General features: G+C 41.8%; 1 protein-coding gene across 6 annotated transcripts; it reads right to left on the bottom strand.

Annotated features, from left to right (window-relative positions):
* Positions 1-262: 262 nt before the first annotated feature.
* On the bottom strand, positions 263-22123 carry ZNF45 (zinc finger protein 45). 6 transcript variants are annotated; one of them, XM_023190527.1, is made up of 9 exons: positions 22055-22123; positions 21250-21550; positions 18415-18453; positions 12792-12950; positions 12630-12702; positions 10327-10373; positions 7433-7559; positions 6734-6826; positions 758-2832 (listed from the first exon to the last, which is right to left on the bottom strand). In XM_023190527.1, exons 6-9 carry the CDS (start codon positions 10339-10341, stop codon positions 1016-1018), a joined length of 2052 nt encoding a protein of 683 aa, XP_023046295.1. In that variant the 5' UTR covers positions 10342-10373; positions 12630-12702; positions 12792-12950; positions 18415-18453; positions 21250-21550; positions 22055-22123; the 3' UTR covers positions 758-1015. The 6 variants fall into 6 exon arrangements, with proteins under 6 accessions (XP_023046293.1, XP_023046298.1, XP_023046299.1 ...); XM_023190525.1 differs by lacking the exon at positions 18415-18453 and having other exon boundaries at positions 263-2832; XM_023190528.1 differs by lacking the exons at positions 18415-18453; positions 21250-21550; positions 22055-22123 and adding an exon at positions 18079-18140.
* Between the last annotated feature and the right edge of the window lie 382 nt (positions 22124-22505).

Raw genomic sequence — 22505 nt, 5'->3', positions numbered from 1 at the left:
CACTGTATATAAATTATTCCCTCATCTGTAAAAAAATAAGGTTAGCTTCTATGATTTTCATGGATGACTTTTATGAAAAATTTTTTCATCATGGGTGGATGCTGAATTTTGTCAAATGTTTTCTCTGAATCTACTGAGATCATCAGACATTTGATCATAAGAATCTAGATATAAGAGTACATACTAAATCCACAGGAAGCTCAGGAACAGACCTAAGTAATTCATGGTATAGAAATCATAATACTTGGCACTGGAGGTGGGATTGACTGGAAATGGGCACAAGAAAACTTTCTGGTTTAATTGACATTGTGTACATGGATCTTGGTGATGATTACATTTGTCAATATTCAGGAAGCCATAAACTTGAGACTTGTGCATGTTACTGCATGCAGATTACACCTCAATAAAGTATTGTTAACATACAAAACTTCTAGTTGCTAGCCAGAAACTGATCTCTGGACCCACTAACAAGCTGTAACCTTCAGTTTGATAAACACTCATCCACGAGACCTGCAAAAATGGGAAAATCAGGCCATATAACTAACTTATATATCCTCCAAGACTTGCAGAATTATTCTTCTGAGTACAATTTTAGAGAAACTTTTAGAGATAAATGTCAAATATTACTGAATTTCAAGTATGACAATAATTTCAAATATTACTGAAAAATTACAATGTGTTAGGCACTGAAAAGGCAGAGTAGATTTGGCAGTCAACAAAGTCCCTACCCTCTTGGACCTTATATTCTAGTGGAATAGAGTTCGGCATTCCCATCTTAGTACTTCTGGTTTACTCCAGATCAGGCTCATCCTTCCTGATCCTCTTGTCTGCATGTATCAGCTAATGGTCAGTGTTCTGAACGCAGTCCATATGTCTCCACTCTTGTGAGACTTCTCTGCTGTGCGGTCTCCCAATCACTCAGCCGAACTACTGACTCTATAAAACAAATGTTTTGTCTATGATAGCTCTGATAATTAAAGTATTTCAGCACCCATCTGAGACAGTAAAACATATTTTATTGAGTTTTCCTGTGTGAATCCTCTGATGAAGGAAAGTCCTTGTCACCCTCATCATCAGCATGGACTCGCTGATGAATGATAAGACTTGAGCTCCAACTGAAGCCCTTCCCACACTCCTCACATTTGTATGGTTTTTCTCCAGTGTGAACTCTTTGATGGGCTTGAAGGTATGAGCTCCAGCTGAAGACTTTCCCACATTCCTCACATTTGTATGGTCTCTCTCCTGTGTGGACCCTCTGGTGGGCCTGAAGGTAGGATCTTTGCCTGAAGCGCTTACCACACACATCGCATCGGTATGGTTTTTCTCCTGTGTGGACTCCACGATGTGCCAGAAAATTTGAGGCCCGACAGAAGCCCTTCCCACACTCCTCACATTGATAGGGTTTCTCTCCAGTGTGGCACCTCTGATGGGCCTGAAGCTGTGAACCTACACTGAAGCCCTTCCCACACTCTGCACACTGATATGGTTTCTCTCCAGTGTGGACTCTCTGATGCACCTGAAGGCTGGAGAACTGACTGAAGGCCTTACCACACTTCTCGCATTTATAGGGTTTCTCTCCTGTGTGGATTCTACAGTGTACATTAAGATCTGAGCTCCGACTGAAGCCCTTCCCACATGTACCACATTTGTAGGGTTTCTCTCCAGTGTGGCCTCTTTGATGGGCCAGAAGATTTGAGGCCTGGCTGAAGCCTTTGCCACACTCCTCACATTTATAGGGTTTTTCCCCTGTATGGACTCTAAAATGAATGTTAAAATCTGAGCTACGACTGAAGCCCTTACCACATGCATCACACTGATATGGTTTCTCTCCAGTATGGCCTCTTTGATGGTCCAGAAGATTTGAGGCCCGGCAGAAGCCTTTCCCACACTCCTCACATTTGTATGGTTTCTCTCCAGTGTGGCTTATCTGATGGGCCTGAAGGTGTGAACCCACACTGAAACCTTTCCCACACTCCTCACATTTATAGGGTTTCTCTCCTGTGTGGATTCTACAATGAATGTTAAGGTGTGAGCTGTAACTAAAGCTCTTGCCACACGCATTGCATTTGTATGGTTTCTCGCCAGTGTGGATTCGCTGATGAGCCTGCAGTCGTGAACGCCAGCTGAAGCTCTTCCCACACTCTTCACACTTATATGGTTTCTTTCCAGCATGAACTTTCAGATGAACTTGAAGATACGATCTCTGACTGAAGCCTACCCCGCACTCGTCACATTTATAGGGTTTCTCTCCCGTATGAACTATCAGACGAGCTTGACAATGTGAACTTTTCCCAACGTTCCTCCCACACTCTTCATATTTGTATGGATTCTCTCCAGTGGGAATTCTCTGATGATGGTGAAGATGTGACCTCCGACTAAAACTCCTATAAGCTGCATCATCTGTGTATGATTTTGTTCTACTGTGGACTCTCTGATGGGCTTGAAGACTTGAAAACCGACGGAAGGCATTATCACATTTTTCACATTTGTAGGGCTTGTCTCCTGCATGAGCCCTTCGGTTAATTTGAAGATGAGGGCTCCAGCTGAAACTTTTCACACAATGTTCTCCTTTGTAGGGTTTTTCATCAGTGTGGACTCTGTGGTGAACTTGAAGATGGGAACTCTGATTACCGAATCCCTCATCTTTATAGTGCGAATCATCTCGTTTTTCCAACTGACAGCCTGTTCTCTGAATGTTTGCTACAGAATCTTGATACTTGGTTAACTCTCTTGTAATCTGTTGCCAGATCTGGGAGCAGAAAAGGTCTTCATGAGACAGGTACCTTAATCCTACTTCTTGAAGAGTCTCCATCTCTTTTAGATTCTTGCCTCCTAAAAGGATAAAGAAAATTTGGAGATGGAGCATGTGAATAATGTTTTGTTGCAATATGTCAAGTTTATAAACTCGGGCCCACAGCCTAAGGCTTTATTGAACCAGAAGGTTCCGTTTCTCTTTATCATCATGTACATACACCAAGAAACCAAGAGGGAGTCATCAGGTTCTCATTCACTACACATTAATGAGACCTGCTTAGAATCACACGAAATTTCTGTGTGAGCTACCAGGTAAAAATGTGGTGGTTGCAGAACAGGAAACATGTTTCCTAAGAAATCTTGACCAAGAAACTGCACCTTACTAAAAGCCTAATTTTTTGCCATAGCAGATGTCTAATGAATAGCTTCCACAAAATTTGCCTACTGCATAGACATCTGAACAAAGTGACCCTGTTCAAAATGTCTAGTAAAACTCCTACCATAAATTATCAAAAACCTTTGCCTGGGATTATTTCATTGGAAGTTTATTCCAAGATTGGGAGATTTTGAGGCACTGTACTAGTTAGAAAGACATACATTTTTCAGAAAATACCTTATCACCTAAGTCAGGGCCCCCAACCCCTGGGCCGTGGACCAATACCAGTCCGTGGCCTGTTAGGAACTGGGCCACACAGCAGGAGGTGAGCAGGAGCCATTACTGCCTGAGCTCCACCTCCCGTCACATCAGTGGCGGCATTAGATTCTTATAGGAGCGTGAATCCTATTGTGAACTGTGTGTGTGAGGAATCTAGGTTGCGTGCTCCTTTTGAGAATCCAACTGAGGTCTGATGATCTGAGGTAGAACAGTTTCATTTCAAAACCATCCCCCCGACCCCAGTCTGTGCAAAAACCATCTTCCAACAAACCAGTCCTTGGTGCCAAGATTGGGGATTGCTGACCTACATACCTAAAGTTCGAGTGTAAACAGATAGTGGTCCTTTACCTCTTGCTAGGAAATATCCTCCATGGGAATACCTGGGAGAAGAGGTTTATGGTAATAACATACATTATTCTAAAACCTAACAACAATTAAAGTTTCCATAACCACCAGGGGGGGGTTTCACCATATTGGTCAGGCTGGTCTTGAACTCCTGACCTCGTGATCCACCCGCCTCAGCCTCCCAAAGTGCTGGGATTACAGGTGTGAGCTACCGTGCCTGGCCCTTTTTGTTTTTTTGAGACAGGGTCTCACTTTGTCACCCAGGCTGGAGTGCAGTGGCATGAACCCGGCTCGCTGCAGCCTCAACCTCCTGACTCATGTGATTCTCCTGCCGTATCCCCCCAAGCTGCTGGGACTACAGAGGCACACCACCACACCTGGCTAATTTTTGTATTTTTTGTAGAGCTGGGGTTTCACCATCTTGCCTAGGCTGGTCTCAAGCCCCTGAGCTCAAGCTATCCTCCTGCCTCAGTCTTTCAAAGTGTTAGGATTACAGTTGTGAGCCCCCATGCCCAGCCCAGTGAGGCCTCTTTCCCACTCAATATCAAATAGTAAATTCTCCCCATCTACCTTACTCCCCTGGCAAGTTCCATTCATCTGTTTTGACAAAGCACATATTACCCTCTGACAAACTATGTATGTCCCTTATTATTTTTTATGTCTCTGTTGAACGGATGTTGCCATCCATGAGAACAAGCATTTTGTATCATTCATCACTTTATCATCACCCAAGAGCTCTGCCTGACATACAGTGTTCAATAGATGTATTTAAAAGAATTCCCACTTGTCTTCTCTAGGAGACTTTGAGCCAAATTACAAAAGTGAAAGAACTTTTTCAAGTAAACTATGCATAATGGGAAAAGGACTGGAAAGAGCGATTCTTCTGGGAAGTTTAAAGGTTTTACCAGATGCAGGGCTAAGCTAAGTGGATAGTGCTGATGAGAAAATCATGCTGATCACAAAATCATGGTAAGAATTACTTAGGAAAAAAAAAAAATCATAAGGCAGAAAAGTGGCCAGGGGATCTAGGGATTGATTGCTACTAAAATTTTTGTTCTCTCATTGTTTTTGAAACTTTTCCTTTTTCAAGTAGGAGTCAGTATTTAGAGCCTCAGGAATAATGTCTCTGAAAGCAGACTATGAAAATGGATGGATGTAAATACATTTTTCTATATGGATCATGCCATTGTTTTTCACACCGAAGGCTAGGACTATTAGTGAGTTTGAAATACATTCAGTAGCTTGTGACAAGCATTAACAGAATAGAAAAATATTAGACGTGTTTTGTAAGCAGTAAATGTATTTCTCTGCATAAATTCTTGTTTAAGGCCACACACAGACCCATCTACCCATATGTGAATGTTTGTATTATTTATGATATAAAATATATTTCTAATTGTAACTCATACTCAAAAGTTTGAAACCTCCTAGCCTAAATGATTAAGAAAGGTGTTAATTTCTTAATCAAATAAATTGTTCAAATAGGAAGTTATATTGTAATAATGGAAACTTGGAAAACAGATAAATGTGTTTCCTTTAAGTTGAAGCCTACTTAGTTTGTCATGTCTGTATATATTTTGCAAGTTTTCACTTTTATTTTTATTTTTATTTTTTGAGATGGAGTTTCACTCTTGTTGCCCAGGTTGCAGTGGCGCGCTCTAGGCTCACTGCAACCTCCACCTCCCAGGTTCAAGTGATTCTCCTACCTCAGCCCCCCGAGTAGTTGGGATTACAGGCGCCCGCCACCATGCCCAACTGAGTTTTGTATTTTTAGTAGAGACGGGGTTTTACCATGTTGGCCAGGCTGGTCTGGAACTCCTGGTCTCAGGTGATCCACCCACCTCAGCCTCCCAAAGTGCTGGGATTACAGGCGTGAGCCACCATGCCTAGCCGCAAGTTTTCACTTTTAAATGTGACTTGTTTTTTGTCTTCCTGAGAATGTGTCAATTTGAGTAGGGCAATTTCCCTATTTTGCCCAGGTTACAATGTTTCTAATTGAAAATGATATGTTAGCCCTTTATTACAATGAAGAGAAGACTAAAATCTGCCTTCTTTAGAATATGTTTAGTTAATGGCTATCTTCTATAACATTTATTTGGTTAGTGGCTAATTTTGTAGACAATAAAGGCATTGCCATACATACCATATTTGAATAGGGATGTCTAAAATGAGAAGTAACATTCTTTTCTGTAACTCTCTTTGGAAGAGGGGGATGGTTGCCACAAAGAAAACTTTTAAAGGGAAAGACTTAAAAGCTATTCTCTAAACATTATTTTTTCCTTGTGTAAAGTGATTTTCTTTTACAGAGACTTGCCTCAAAAGTGGATATGAGAATCTTTATTCTAAAAAGTAGTTCACCAAGTGAGCAAGATTCACTATTAATGGCTACAGGAAAGCCACAAAGGGGGAATGATACTCAATTTGATTACAACTAAAGCTATGCTTTCATTAGATGTGGGTGCTATGGTCTCAATGTGTGTGCCCTTGCCATTTGTATGCTGAAATCCTAACTCCTAAAGCATTAGGAAGGTGATTATGTCATGAGGGCATATCTTTCACGAATAGGATTAGTGCCCTTATAAAAGAGGCCTGAGAGAGGTTTCTTGCCCCTTCCATTTAAGGACGTAGCAAGAAGGTGCTGTTATCGGATCAGGAAGTGGGTCCTCAGCAGACACTGAATCTGCTGATGCCTTGAACTTGGACTTCCCAGCCCCCAGAAATGTCAGAAATAAATTTCTGTTGTTTATAAATTCCCCAGTCCGTAGTATTTTGTTTTAGCATCCTGAACAAACTAAGTGGGTTAATGAATACAGCTCTTCATATATCCAAAAGCACCCAATAAATTAGAATTAGATTAGATATTCATCGGGGGAAAAAAACTGTTCTAGACTATGCCTTCATCACATATTTTTGTTTACCAACCTTGGAATATCTCCAAGACTAATAGAAAAAAGTCCAGCAGCCCCAGTCCCTCCTCACCTGAGGAGTTATCTCTCTGGGTTGCCATCTTCATCATCCACAGCTTTTCTTCTCTCTCTAACTGGGGTAGACCATCTGGTGTGGACTGATGCCCTGTGAAAAGGCAAGGACATAGGTTTATAATTAATACATTAGAGGCCAAAATTACTAAAAATTCTTGTCCTCATTTCATCGTCTTCAGGACATCAAAATTAGTGTTTTCCACACTTCTAATCATGACCCATTGGAGGAAGTATATTTCATGCAAAGACCCAAGATATGCAGATATAAGTATAAATTACTGGAAAAAAAATATGTTTTCATCATACCCTCTCCATTGTCTCTTACATTCTTCTTGGCAACAGGACAGTCTTTGCTGCAATGTGCAGTTACTGCCAAGTGCTCTGACATTTTCTACCCCATTTTATTTCATTGAAAAAACCAATGGTACAATTCATCAAATGTATATCATGACCCATTAATTGAAGATGACTACAATTTGAGAAAGTATAAAAGTGTATAGTTGTCATGCTGTCAAGTTACAGTTCATTAACAAAATACACACTTTCACCAGGGGGAAAGACTAAAAATTCCATATCTGTCTTATGATGGATGATTAGAAAACTGAAAACCAGTTCAAGAGCTCCAAAGCCCTGTATACCTAAGGACAGAGAGACACCGGAGGGAAACAATGTTCAGTCAGAGAATGCCTGTCCTCACCCACTGAGACCACATTCCTGAAGTTCTCCAGCATCACATCTCGGTACAACTTCCTCTGGGCAAGGTTCAGCAGTCGCAGCTCCTCCTCAGAGAAGACCACAGCCACGTCCTTGAATGTCACTGGCTCCTACAACATCAAACACACTCCACCTAAATCTTGCAATATAGGTCCACTGGAAGACAGATAGCACTGAGAAATGTGAAAAAGACGTGTAGGGAAAGGTAAGAGAGTGTGTAAGAGACCATACTCAACTTTACTATCACATTCCATATAAAGTGTATTACATTTTAGAGATTTTTTTTTTTATAATAAATGCTGTAAAGAACAACTTTTTACATAGATATTACCCACCTGCTTTCTTTTTTTTGTTTTTGAGATGGAGTCTTGCTCTGTGGCCCGGGCTGGAGTGCAGTGGCACAATCTCGGCTCACTGCAAGCTCTGCCTCCCGGGTTCACGCCATTCTCCTGCCTCAGCCTCCCGAGTAGCTGGGAGTACAGGCACCCACCACCTCGCCCGGCTAGTTTTTTGTATTTTTTAGTAGAGATGGGGTTTCACCGTGTTAGCCAGGATGGTCTCGATCTCCTGACCTCGTGATCCGCCCATCTCGGCCTCCCAAAGTGCTGGGATTACAGGCTTTAGCCACCGCACCCGGCCAACCCACCTATTTTCTTAGGTAAGTTCCAAGAAGTGAAAAATCACAATGTCAGAGAATATGCAACTTCCAAATTATGATGTATGACAGATCTTCTTTTCAATTTTTCCCTATCTTATCCTCCCCACCAGAGAAAGTAACTATCATTGATTCTCCATAGCATATATAACATTGAATATAACTGACTTTTTCAAAATCCTAGGCAATCTGTTCTGTAAGAAACAACTTGGTTTTTTGGTGTGTACTTAATTAGTAAGATCATATTTTCATATATTTACTGGACATCTTTATTTTTCTTTGGTATCTCGCCTGTTACTGTCCTTTTATTGATATTCCATTTAGAGTTTTATCTTACAACTCTGTAAAATTTCTAGTGATGATTTTAAGTCTTTTTTTTTAGCATATACGTTGTTGTTCACCTACATTTTGCTGGTGTTGTATAGCTTTGTGTTGAGGAGGGTTTCCCAAACTCAGCACTATTGCTATTTCAGGCGGGATAGCCGTCTGCTGTGTGGGGGTGTCTAGGGCACTGTAGGGTGTTTTGCAACATCCTTAGCTTCTACCTACTAGGTGCTGGTAGCACGCCTGACTTGTGGTACCAAAAATGTTTCCAGATATTGCCTGGGGGTGGGGGGCGGGGGCGGTAAAATCACCCCTGATAATCACTAGCATATCGTATAGTTTGTTTGTTTGTTTGTTTGTTTGAGACAGAGCCTTGTCTGTTCCCCAGGCTGGAGTGCAGTGGTATCATCTTAGCTCATTGCAATCTCCGCCTCCTGGGTTCAAGTGATTCTCTTGCCTCAGCCTCCCAAGAAGCTGGGATTACAGGGATGCACCACCATGCCAGGCTAATTTTTGTATTTTTAGTACAGACAAGGTTTCGCCATGTTCAGCCAGGCTGGTCTCGAACTCCTGACCTCAAGTGATCCACCTGTGTCAGCCTCACAAATTGCTGGGATTACAGGTATGAGCCACGGCACCCAGCCAGCATATCATATTGTTTTAATCATATGAACACTGTTCATCCCTGGAGCCCTGCACATTCAGGTGCCCTAAATGAATGACAGTGATCATAGAGAAGAAGAGGCCACTGGAGAGAGAATCAAGTAGAGGCAGTATTATCTGAGGCATCTTCCACTAACCAGGACAAGCTAGGCACCCACACAAAAAGAGCCAGGTCCTCTGAGTGAAGAATTCTTTTCCTTTGCCTCTCTCTCTTCAATTAAGTAAAAATTCTGGAGTCTTTTGAAATCAGTCGGATCTTTGGTAGCCTAAGTGAAACTCAGCAACTTTCCACAATTCTACAGTCTTGTTTCTTTGTAATTAAAATGCACATGAGACCAAGTACTGCTTCATAAAGTTGGTGTGAGGAATAAATACAGTAAGAAAAGTATCTGGTAAGTCCTCTTGTACTACTGGACTTCTAAAACTAAGTACATTATTACTTCAATAAAATAAGTTAACATAAGAGTAAAACAATACAGATCAGTAAATAAACATACATAGGGTGCAATTCAGGCCTGGGTAAGAAAAATCTAGCTTTCTTACATGGAAATACCTAATAATGTTTTCTCTGATCAGAGATATCATGTCGCACGATGTCATATTTGAATCATTGATATACGAAATACCCAAAGTACCACATATCAAAAGTAATTTTTCAAGATAGTGTTTCTATAACATTAAAAGTAAATAATAGCAAAACTCCTTCAAATTGCTTTTTGGAAAAAAATGGTTATTTGTGGGAAAACTGTAGTAACCGTTTTCAGTAAAAATTCTAAACTACCTAAATGTTGATGAATGAGGAGAAAAGTTATTTCACACACACACCACAGAGTAACATCAATTCAAGGGACTGTAAAAATATGGGGCAAGTAATATTAATTAGAAAAGGTGTAACTTGAACATTTTATCTATACAATGCTTACAAATACACAGTTATGAATACATCTGAGGAAAAGAACATGGAAAATCAAAACGGTTGTTTTGTAAGGGAAATAGTAGGAAAATGAGATTTTTATTCTGTTACTGACTTTTCTATGCTTATTTATCAAATTATAAAGTCATAAAGTAAAGCAAGAAAAATTAACACAAAAGTAAAAAGCAGCAAGCATCTGGCACACAAGAGGTTCTCAAATGTCTACTGTTCTCCTTCATCTTCCTAACAAAAAGAATAAGGTGTGTGTAATCCTTCAGAAATGAGATGACAATTTTTATGGAGAAAGGGAGGTCCAACTCACCTTAGACTTCGTCATTTTGTCCTCCTCCTTCTGAAGAAGTGCCAAGTCTTAAGAGGGAAGGAGAAAACAAGGGGAAAGGAGAAAAAAGCCATGAGAGTTTGGCCAAGGATGTCACTAACCCACATAGCTATTTTTTAAACATGAAATAGCAACAGTGTTCCTTCCTCAGGCTGGCTTGATGAACAGAGACTAGGCTGGATTCCAGATACTACTTGTCCCTCTGACTGTAAGACCCTGGCAAGCGAGTGACCTGCCTGACCACACATAGTGTGCCCCTAACATAGTATCTCCTTGTGGCTCTCAGGGTATGACTGATTCTAGGGAGAGTAGAAATTGAGAGTAAAATGCTCAGATTAAGAGTAACCTTAGGCCGGGCGCGGTGGCTCAAGCCTGTAATCCCAGCACTTTGGGAGGCCGAGGCGGGCAGATCACGAGGTCAGGAGATCAAGACCATCCTGGCTAACCGGTGAAACCCTGTCTCTACTAAAAAATACAAAAAACTAGCTGGGCGAGGTGGCGGGCGCCTGTAGTCCCAGCTACTCGGGAGGCTGAGGCAGGAGAATGGTGTGAACCCGGGAGGCGGAGCTTGCAGTTAGCAGAGATCCGGCCACTGTACTCCAGCCTGGGCAACAGAGTGAGACTCCGTCTCAAAAAAAAAAAAAAAAAAAAGAGTAACCTCTGGGGCCAAATGCCTAGATTTATGGCATTGTTATTTGCTATGAAATCCTGGACAAATTATTAATATCTCTGTGCCTCAGTTCTTTCATGCATAAAATGAAGAGATTAACAATGAGAGAATTAACAACTTCATAGGATTGTTTACGAATTAAATGAGGAGGGGAAAAGCTCAAAGAACATTTTCAGAGTACCTTACTTCTTAGCTGCAGAAAAGCACATAACATTCCGTAACATAAAACCTGTCCTCATTAATGGTTTCTACCAATAAATTCTTTTTTTTTTTTTTTTTGAGACAGGGTCTTGCTCTGCTGTGCAGCAGCACAATCATGACTCATACCTGGGCTCAAGCGATCCTCCCACCTCAGCCTCCCAAGTAGCTGGGACCACAGGTGTGCACCACCATGTCCAGCTAATTTTTTGACTTTTTGTAGAGACGAGGTCTTGCTATGTTGCCCGAGCCGGTCTCGAACTCCTGAGCTCAAGTGATCCTCCTACCTCAGCCTCCCAAAGTGCTGGGATTACAGGTGTGAGCTACCACACTCAGCCGATGAATTTTTTAGTAGAGGTTTGTGCTTTAACCTCTGAAATACCTGTTATTCTCTCTTAGTTTCCCATACTTAATTTGAGGCTTTCACAATAATACTTAAGATTACAGTGGTCCTTCCTATCCATAGTTTTGCTTTCTGTGGTTTCAGTTACCTGACGTCAACTATGTCCAAAAACAGTTGAGTAGAGTGCAGTAAGATATTTTGAGAGACAGAGAGACCATGTTGATAGAACTTTTGTTACAGTATTTTATCATTATTCTATTTTATTATGAGTTATTGTTAGTCTCTTACTGTGCCTAGTTTATAAATTAAGCTTTATCATAAGTATGTAGGTAAAGGAAAAACATGGTATATTGAGGCTTCGGTAATATCCAAGGTTTAAGTCATTCACTGGGGCTCTTGGAAGGTATCTGCTGTGGATACGGGGGGACTACTATACATAGATGAATGCTTTTTTGATAGTAAAATACGTAACATAAAATTTACCATTTTAACCATTTCAGTGGTTATGTTCAGTAAGTACATTTACATTGTTGTGCAACCATCACCACCATCCATCATCAGAATATTTTCTGTACCCATTAAGTAATAATTCCCCATTCCCCCTCCCAGCCCCTGATAACCATGTGTCTCTATGAATTTGACTATATGGACTGGTTTCTAAAAGGTATAAGACCCTGCAAAATTTGGTTGTGCATGGTGGCTCATGCCTGTAATCCTAGCACTCTGTGGCCAAGGTGGGATGATTGCTTGAGGCCAAGAGTTCAAGACCAACCTGGCCAACAGAGTGAGACTCTGTCTCTAAAGAGAAAGACAAAATCTAAAAAAAAAAAAAAAAAAGACCTTGAAAAATTTACTTTAACAGTACGGCGTACGGCCTTACAAAGATTATCATAGAGACAGAGAAAATTGAATAAAAAATTTTGACTCTGCAAGATTTATGCAGCTATAAATTAGATAATCAATGTCACTGAAATTAACAAGCTACAGTAAGCACAGTAATAACAACAAAAATGGTGATGTTTAACTGATGAAGAAGTTGGTCCATGATGTTTCATTAAGGTACTTCACACATACCTGTGAAGAACCTACGGTTGCGTCAGTTGTGTAACCTTGGTCCAACCACCCAAACCTCTGTGCCTATGCTCAGCTAAAAGAAAGGAAATGAAAACAGGATGTTAATCATGATTACTGTGAAGAATCAATGAGTGAATTTATTCAATGCCCTTGGCATAATACCTGGCATTTTAGGGAGTTCTCAACAAATATGATGATGGCAATTGTATCCATTTAACAGGTGAGGAAGCTGAGGCTTGATGAGGTCAAGAGGCAGGAACAGTACCTGAATCTGGCTTTCATACCAGAGCCACTATTCCAAATCTTGTCTCTCTGTTGCTTCTAAAGACAAAAATAAGCAGATGGGAGTCTAAGGTTTCATGGAAGGAGAAATGAGGGCTCCAGAGTTAGGGGTAAAAGACAGAGAAATGGAGATTGGACTCTGAAGCCAAGGGAGCTGCTTGAGGGAGTAGAGAACAGAGTTGTGAACAGTCTAGACTCCAGAACCAGCCCACCAGTACTGGAATACGGGCATCTCTAACTTGCTAGTACTTTGTGCTCTAATGTCTAATCTATAAATTGGATATAATAATAATAACTACCTCATAGGAAGGTCAGTGAAAGTGACTATACATAAAACACGTGGAACAGTTTCTGGCAGCTTAAACAATCAGTAGAAGTTATGCATAAACTTCTACTTGCTTCACATGAAACAGTCAAGGAGCCCCTCCCTTGCTGCTGTGGACCAATGTCTGTGTCCCCTCAAAATTCTTATGTTGAAGCCCTAATGTGATGTTCTTGGGAGGTGGGGCCTTTAGGAGGTAATTAGGTCATGAGGGTGAAACCTCCATAATGGGATTGCTGTCCTTGTAAGAAAAGCAAGTAACCTAGCTCCTTCTCTCTTCCCCGCAGGAAGATACAAGACAATAGCTTCTGCAAACCAGTAAGAGTGGCCTCATTAGACAATGGATTTGCCAGTGACTTGATCATGGACTTCCCAATCTCCAGGACAGTGAGTTACAAAGGTTTGCTGTTTAAGCCACCCAGTCTATGGTATATTTTGTTATAACAGCACAAATGGACTAAGACACTCAGGGAGTCTGCAGCTTCACATGGCTTGATAATGGGGAAGCATGGGCTGGATTCCAGATTCCACTTGACCCTTCAGGAGAGAGCCCCTGCACAGTGAAAAATGGAGTTCTCCTTGTAGCTCTCAGTGTAAGATTCTGATTCTATGGAGGGTGGAAACAGAGTAAAATGCCCAGATTAAGAGTTTAGTATTAGTTAATTACTGCTTCATTTATTAGTAAATTATTCTTAGTTCTCTTAGTTCAGATAGAAGAACCCTTACTATGGAAAAGGGAAACATAAAACCTTCCAATCTTAGAATAAATATTTATTTATTTTTCTGAAATGGAGTCTCACGCTGCGGCCCAGTCTGGAGTTCAGTGGAATGATCTTGGCTCACTGCAACCTCAGCCTTCTGGTTCAAAAGATTATCCTGCCTCAGCCTCCCCAATAGCTGGGATTACAGGCACCCGCCACCATTCTTGGCTAATTTTTTTTGTTTCTTTTGTTTCTTTAGTAGAGATGAGGTTTCCCCGTTTTGGCTAGGCTGGTCTCGAACTCCTGACCTCAAGTGATCTACCCACCTTGGCCTCCCAAAGTGCTGGGATTATAGGTGTGAGCCACCGCACCTAGCCTGAAATACTTTTAGAATTTGTAATTCACTTTGTTCTAACTCTGTATTTGCCCAGCAACCTCTTCTCAATAAGAATGTTTCACAGGGGTATATTTCCATTGCCTTGGGGAAAAAGGTGATAATAGCACATCAACCATCTGTCTTGTGATGAATGCTTATTCAGCTTTATATCCCAAGTACCTAAAACAGTTCCTGTACAAAGTAATTACCCAGCAGAAATGACTGAAAGAATGAATGAACCCACCAACAGACATGGAGATGCACATAGGAAGACTAGACTAGTTGGTCTAAAGTCTCTCTGAGTTGTATAATTCTGAGACTGACTCCAGTTGGGAGGATTTGGAGAGCAGGGATTTTATTTCCAGGTTTTTCCTCTTCACAACATTTGCTGTCCTTGGGCAAGATCAAAGTCATTTTTGGAAGGAAAAGCATCTCTGGATGTTGTTAAATACATCTTAGGATAGTACTCTCTGCTCTTCAAAGTCAATGCCAGCATGAGTCACTGTTACAGAACCTACAGAATGTGTCCCTTAAAATACTGAGAATGAACACTATTTTACTGCCTGCATAATTAGCACTACGCAGGTGAATTTATTACTACTTCATTAAATAGATGAGTTTATTAACTCAATAAAGACTTGTGGGAACTTTACTAAAAGAGATGCAATTCTCCAGCCTCAAGATGCTCACAGTCTAGTGATGAGGAAACTGGCAATTCCACTACACATGGCCAAATGCCAGAGTAGTGCACAGCATCCTCTGGCAGCATGAGGAATGGGCTCCTAAGCCCAAACTGGAATGCAGGGGGTTCTACGCAAACGTGGCTTAATCTGAGCCCTGGAGGATGACTGAGCTGTATTAGCAAGAGAATCCAAATCACTATAAAACTCCCAGAGAACAAATGTCATGATGTGAAGACAAATAATAGGCAGAAAGAGATGGGACAGGAAGGCAGAATTCAAACCATGATGATGTTCAAGTCACAATATTATCTGCAAGTCAGCAGGAGAGCACTGAAGGGCTTCCGGAAAGGAGAGTAAAAAGATTCCTTTTGTGTTAGGAACAGATTACTCTCTCAGACAGGAGGAGGCTTGATGGGGAGGAGGCTGGGGCCAGAGAGACTATTAGAAGAGCCACACTAAGAACCTCTTCCTTCTTTATTCAAATGTCACCACCTCAGAGTCTTTCTCTAGCCATCCTGTAGACAATTTCGGTCTCCTAACTGCACCCCAACACTTCCTATCCCTCATCTCTGCTTAATTCTTTTCTCTAAGCCCTTATTCCTCTCTAACATCCTTCTAGATATTTACTTACTTATATTCATTACACCTGTCTAATGGGGAGTTTCGTTTCCTGCTCCATCCCCAACACCTACTATATTGCTGCAAGCATTTGGAAGGAACTCACAGATTTGCACAATGACTACTTTAATGACGTAGTGAATAGTTGATAGATATGCCATGTGGATCCAGGCCTCATTATTTATCACCTGAACCATTCATTCAACATATAATCGTTGAAGGGTCTACTCTGTGCCAGCCAAGGGTCCTAGATGTGAAATATACAGCAGTGAACAAAGACCTTGATCTCACAAAGCTGATATTATAATGGGCTACGAGGGCATAACAAACCCCCAATATATAGTGAGAGACACTTTTAAGAACAAGAAGGCAGGGTAAAGAAATAAAAAGAGATGAAAGGAGGGGCTGTCACAGAACAAACAAGTTTTTGTCATGAAAGATTTCTCTTATATTTGAGCAGAGACCTCAAATATAGGAAGAGAAAGCCATGTAGATACCTGATATCTGAAGGCATGTATTTCAGCCCTGAAGAACATAGAAATTTTTTTTTGTTAAAAAGCCATAGGTCTGGTATTTAGCAAAGACATGGAATCAACCTAAATGCCCGTCGACAGCAGTCTGGATAAAGGAAATGTGGTGCGTATACACCATGGAATACTATGCAGCCATAAAAAAGATATCCTAGCTGGGTGCAGTGGCTCACACCTGTAATCCCAGCACTTTGGGAGACCAAGGCAGGTGGATCACCTGAGGTTAGGAGTTTGAGACCAGCCTGACCAACATGGGGAAACCCTGTCTCTACTGAAAAAAAAAAATACAAAATTAACCAGGCAAGGTGGTGAATGCCCGTAATCCCAGCTACTCAGGAGGATGAGGCAGGAGAATCCCTTCAACCTGGGAGGTCGAGGTTGTAGTGAGCTGAGATGGCACCATTGCACTCCAGCCTCAGCAACAAGAGCAAAACTGTCTCAAAAAAAAAAGATGTCCTTTGCAGGAAGATGGATGGAGCTGGAGGACATTATTCTTAGTAAACTAACACAGTAACAGAAAACCAAATACCACATGTTCTCACTCATAAATGGGAGCTAAATGGTGAGAACACATGGACACATAGAGGGGAACAACAGATGCTGGGGTCTCCATCAGAGGGTGGAGGATCAGAAAAAATAACTAATGGGTACTAGTGACAAAATAATCTGTCCTACAAACCCCCATGTCACAAGTTTACCTATATAACAAACCTGCACGTGTACTCCTAAACTTAAAAGTTCTGAAGGATGGGAAGTCTAAGATCAAGGCTCTAGCAGGTTGTGGGTCTACTGAGGGCCTTTTTGCTGTGTTCTCACGTGGCAGAAGAGTAGGGGAAAAGGGGGACAGGGGAATGCTGTGTCTTCATATGGCAGAAGAACAAGGGAGGTGAACTCTCTCTCTGAAGCCTCTTTTATAAGGGCATTAACTCCTTCATGCCCTCATGACTTAATCATTTCCCAAAGGCCTCACCTCTTAATAACACCACAATGGGGATTAAGTTTCAATGTCTGGGGGACACTCAGTAGCAGGTGGGGAATCCCTCCTTTACCAATGCGGTGAGTAGGTGACCAGAACACCTGAATTACTAATAAAGAACACAGAGGTTCAAGCTCACAGAAGGAGTCTAGGGCCTGGGTCTTATGATTCTGATGTGACCACAGTTCAAGAACCACTGCCATTATTCTACATTGCCTTTTAAAGAGTTGACGGAACTGTCCACAGGCACCCGGGAAGCCGGGGGCATGGCTCTGCCTGGCACTCAGGCCTACTGATTATCAGCTCCCTGCTTCTCTCCAGTATAAGATGCCCCTCAAGCTCTCTCTAAGAGGAAAGAGCTGCAGAATGACTGGTAATGCTTCTGGAGGCAAATTCTCAGAGTGAAAGGGGAGGCTTCCCTTTCTCTTGGACCAGTGCTGTCCAAGAGAAATATAACGCAGGCAAGCTATTTGTGTAATTTAAATTTTTCTCATAGCTACATTTAAAAAGGTAAAATGAAGCAAGTGAGCTTAATTTCAACAATATATTTTCTTTAACCCAACATATCCAAAATATTATCCCCTCAACTTGTAATCAGTATAAGAATAACTGAGGGATTTTACATTCTTTTGTTCATAGTAGGTCTTTGAAATCTGCTGTGCCTTACCATTATAACATATCTCAATTCAGACTAGTCATGTTTCAGGTGCCAATAATCATATGTAGCTAATGGCTACACTATTGGATAGTGCAGGCTTAGATCTTTTTATTAAGGCAATATAGACCATATAATCACCCCGCAGGGACTCACTAAGTTCAAAAGACAGCAAATTAGAGTTTGTTATAGGTTTCAACAATCACTGTCATAGAAACTATTCACATTTGTTCAAATATATAACAGAATTAAAGCATCCATAGAAAAAGTAGAAAGTGGGGAAGAAAAGAACACTTAAAAATATACCTTTGAGGCCGGGCGCAGTGGCTCACGTGTGTAATCCCAGCACTTTGGGAGGCCCAGGCGGGTGGATCACGAGGTCAGGAGTTCAAGACCAGCCTGGCCAAGATGGTGAAACCCCATCTCTACTAAAAATACAAAAAAATTAGCCAGGCATGGTGGCAGGCGCCAGTAATCCCAGGTACTCGGGAGGCTGAGGCAGAGAATTGGTTGAACCCTGGAGGCAGAGGTTGCAACGAGCAGAGATTGTGCCACTGCACTCCAGCCTGGACAACAGAGCGAGACTCTACCTCAAAAAAAAAAAAAAAATATATATATATATATGTACACACACACACACACCTTTGCTCCTTCAATAACTTGTTGCATTTTTCAAATTACCTGTAGAAGATGAAGGCCAGCTTTAGTCTATAATACACAGAGGACTTACTACATGTGAGGCACTATTTCAAACAGGTTACATATCTCTTTTAGTCTTCACAGAAACTTTACGAGGTAGTTATTAATATCATCCCTACTTAACGGGTAAGAAAACTGAGGCACAGAAAGGTCAAGTAACTTGCCCAAGGTTATTCAGTTATTGAGTGTTCTGACTTGCTACTGAAGTTTGATCCTGGCTCTGCCCCGCTGACTATGCCACCGGGTCATCTGTATAGTTAACTTGTCTGTGTTTGCTCTTTCATCTTTAAAATCAGAATAAAATAGAACTGTCATAAAAAACAAATAAGCTAGTGCACGGAAACCACTAGAAATTCTCCAAGTCATAAGAAACACCCAACAAATGTCAGCAGTCCTTATCATAATCTCCATGTGATAAATATTAAACCTGGCCAGGCACGGTGGCTCATGCCTATAATCCCAGCACTTTGAGAAGCAGAGGCAGGCAGATCACTTGAGGTCAGGAGTTCAAGACTAACCTGACCAACATGGCAAAACCCCATCTCTACTAAAAATACAAAAATTAGCTGGGCATGGTGGTGCACACCTGTAATCCCAGCTACTGGGGAGGCTGAGGCAGGAGAATCACTCAAACCCAGGAGGTGGAGCTTGCAGTGAGCCAAGATCACGTCACTGCACACTCCAGCCTGGCAACAGAGCAAGACTTTGTCTCAAAAACAAACAAACAAACAAACAAACAAAAAAGACTGTACCTTAACAGTGGTTTGATTTGTCTTTAAGGGAGTCTGTTTTAGATGTTGACAATATTATCCACAACTGTACTCAAATTTTGAATACTCTGAAAAAGTTGATGGATTCTACAGCCCATCAAACGTGAGATAATGGACAAGGACTATGGATAATCTTTCTATTTTGTTCTCTAACTGCAAGCTGTTGCACCCAAAATCCAGATGCCTGTTGGAGAGCTACATGAATCACACTTACTCACTGAATAACTCCTCTTTGCAAACCTCTGGCTGGGTACTCTGAGAATATAATAATGTCCATGAAACAGAGGTCCCTGAAGTCTAATGGGAGAGAGGTAAGAAACCAAGAGTTATATGCCAGTGGCAAGTGCAACTCCAAAAAAAGCAAAGAAAATCAATCTTCTTCCTTTTCCTAATTGCAACTCTTTCTGGCTTTCTCACATAAGTAGCATTCTCCTAGCTGCCAGGAGTCAAAAACCTTAGAGTTGCTGCTAATATCTATTAGGGGCTGAATTGTGTGTGCCTCTCTCAAAATGTTAAAGTCCTAATGATCGGTATCTCAGAAAATCACCGTCTTTGGAAATAGGGTCTTTAAAGAGGTGATGAAGTTGACATACAGCAAGGGAGCTCAAGCACACAGAGAGGAGAGGCCTTACAAGATACCAAAACTGGCGACACCTTGATCTTGGACTTCTAGCCTCCAGAACTGTAACAAATACATTTCTGTATAATCCAACCAATTTGTAGTATTTTCTTATGGCAGCCCTGGCAAATGAATAGAATCTCCCCTCCCTTGGCCTTCATATTATTAACTGACCTCAATTAATGAGGCCCGGCATGGTGGCTCACACCTGGAATCCCAACACTTTGGGAGGCTGAGGTGGGTGGATCACTTGAGGTCAAGTTTGAGACCAGCCTGGCCAACATGGAGAAACCCAGTCTCTACTAAAAATACAAAAATTAGCCAGGCATGGTGGCGGGCACCTGTAATCCCAGAGGCAGAAGAATTGCTTGAACCCAGGAGGCAGCGGTTGCAGTGAGCCGAGATCGCGCCATTGCTCTCCAGCCTGGGCAACGGAGCAAGACTCCATCTCAAAAAAAAAAAACACACAAAACACAATGAATGATAATTATTAATTTTTAAGCCTTACTGACTGAACATCTGGGTTTGTTTTGAAATACTCAAGGGAAAAAAAAGTTGGTGGGAGAGGCAATAAGATTAGCAAGGATGGAAGCAGGGTGACTGTACGTAAGAGTTCATTATATTTGGGTATGTTTGGATGTTTCCATAGTAAAAAATAAGGGAGTAACAACCCACTATGAATAGTGTGATAACAATTTCATAAAACATAGACAAAAACACATTAAAAACTGCTAAACAGAAATGCATTAAACTGTTAATAATAATCTATATCCTAGTATTAAGGAAATTTGTAATATTTTATATTTCTGTATTTTCTGCATCCTGTACAGAGAACATGCATCTCTATGATTAGAATATGAACTACTAATATTGCTTAAAATTAAGTTAAATGAGAATTTTTTCAAAATTTTATAAAGAAGTCCAAACTCAACCTTGCTTTCAAAATCTTCTACAGTAAAATTCCAACCTCCATCCCCAACTTGATCTCAAATGGCTCCTCAGTAGCCAGTTTCCTATGCTTATTTATATGGATTGTTTATTTCCTAATTCTAAATTGGGATTTCAAACTGTGGGACCAAGGGTATTCAGATGTATTCTAGGACACAAATCCACTGTTCTTACTAGCACTGTGACACAGGAAAGTAAATTAGGCTCTCTCCATTTCCTCATCTGCAAAATTGGTATAACAACAGTACCAACATCACCTTTGTAAGGTGAACAGAACCCACAACACAAAGCCTTTGTGAAGGTTCAGTGTGTTAGTTTTTATAAAGCCCTCAGAGTGATAGCACCCAATGTTTAGTGTGACTAATATTCATGTCACATTTTCCCCAATTATTCAATAACGGGACACTTCTGTAGCAGAAACATTTGCAATGAATGAAATACCTTCTTCCACTCGGAACAGAAGAGAAAGGTGAATGCTAGGTCCTGTCACAGTGGGGCTCTGCTGCTAGGAGCCAGGATGCTGTCTTTCCTCCTCTCCGCAGCATTCTTTCAGAAGCCAGAGCAGGGGAAGGAAAGGAGGCCGGGAGATTGCACGATCTTGTCTGAGATCCTGGAAAATCCACAGAGGATAACTCCAGATGCCACCTGTTGAGTGATGCACTCTTTCTTAAAAAACAGGTCAGAAATAGTCCAGGAACAGCCTCCTCTGCTGCAGGAATCAGAAAGGAGAGCCAGGCGCTTGCTGAAAAATGAAAATTTTTAAGGTTATTAACATAGTTTTAATATGAATAGCCATCATGTTGCCACATTCCTGTACTATTCTATACACATTTTACTTGTACTATATTACTAATTGTCAAAACAAATATATAAGGTTAATATTCCGTTTTGCAGAAGAGGAAACTAAGACCAGAAACTAAGCGAAAGATTAAGTTCCCACCCAATGTTATACCGCTAGGAAGCGACGGAGCTGTGGGAGGTGAGGGAAGGCGGGTCGGGCCGCTGAGAGCCCAGGAGACCCTCAGACGCCGCCCCATCCAGGTCCACTCCCAATCTGGGGACTCTCGAACCGCCCCGAATGCAGCGGCTCCGAATAGAGTAAGGCAATCAGCTGCCCTGCCATTCAACTCCGCCCTCCGCTGCTCGCCGCAGCGTCTTTTCCTGCTGACCGAAGAGCGAGCCCCGCTGATCCTACGACCAAGCCATAAAAGTTAAAACACGTCGCGGGATCCCAAGGCTCACTCACCTCCACCAGAGGAATGAAGGCCGCGCTCTCAACCTCTTGCAGCGGAAGTGCCTGGGACGGCAAGGAGCTCTGGAACTACACTTCCCAGCATCCCCTGGAGGAACGGCAGCCGCTGCCCCGCCCCTCTAGGCGGAAGTGCGGGCTTCAACTCCCACGGCCGAATCGTTATTTCCCAGAATCCCCGAGGGGAGCAGCCTTCGTGTTCTCGTCCTCAAGTAGCCGAAGTACCACCGAACCCACTGAGCACTGGGTTATGGGTTCCTATTTCCCCAGTGGAGCAAATAACAAAGCCACGCTTTCCCAGAGCGGAAGTGCCCCCAAAAGTCTGGACTACACGTCCCAGAATCCTCTGTAGGGCTGAGTTTCCCGCCAGCCTGCAGTTTTCCTTTTGAATTAGCAGGTGGAGTCTAAGTCACTGCTTGTAGAGCTCAGCTTGCGTTTTCCTGTTGCC

The sequence above is a fragment of the Piliocolobus tephrosceles genome, chromosome 21 (genome assembly GCF_002776525.5).
Source record: "Piliocolobus tephrosceles isolate RC106 chromosome 21, ASM277652v3, whole genome shotgun sequence".
In the NCBI taxonomy this organism is placed as follows: domain Eukaryota; kingdom Metazoa; phylum Chordata; class Mammalia; order Primates; family Cercopithecidae; genus Piliocolobus; species Piliocolobus tephrosceles.
This window is presented reverse-complemented; position numbering and strand designations above follow the sequence as displayed.

Coding starts and splice junctions, on each gene's coding strand:
- ZNF45 (XM_023190525.1), bottom strand. Junction 6,827..7,432: donor CAGGAATGTGGTCTCAGTGG/GTGAGGACAGGC, acceptor GCCTTTTCACAG/GGCATCAGTCCACACCAGAT. Junction 2,833..6,733: donor CCAGAGAGATAACTCCTCAG/GTGAGGAGGGAC, acceptor TTATCCTTTTAG/GAGGCAAGAATCTAAAAGAG.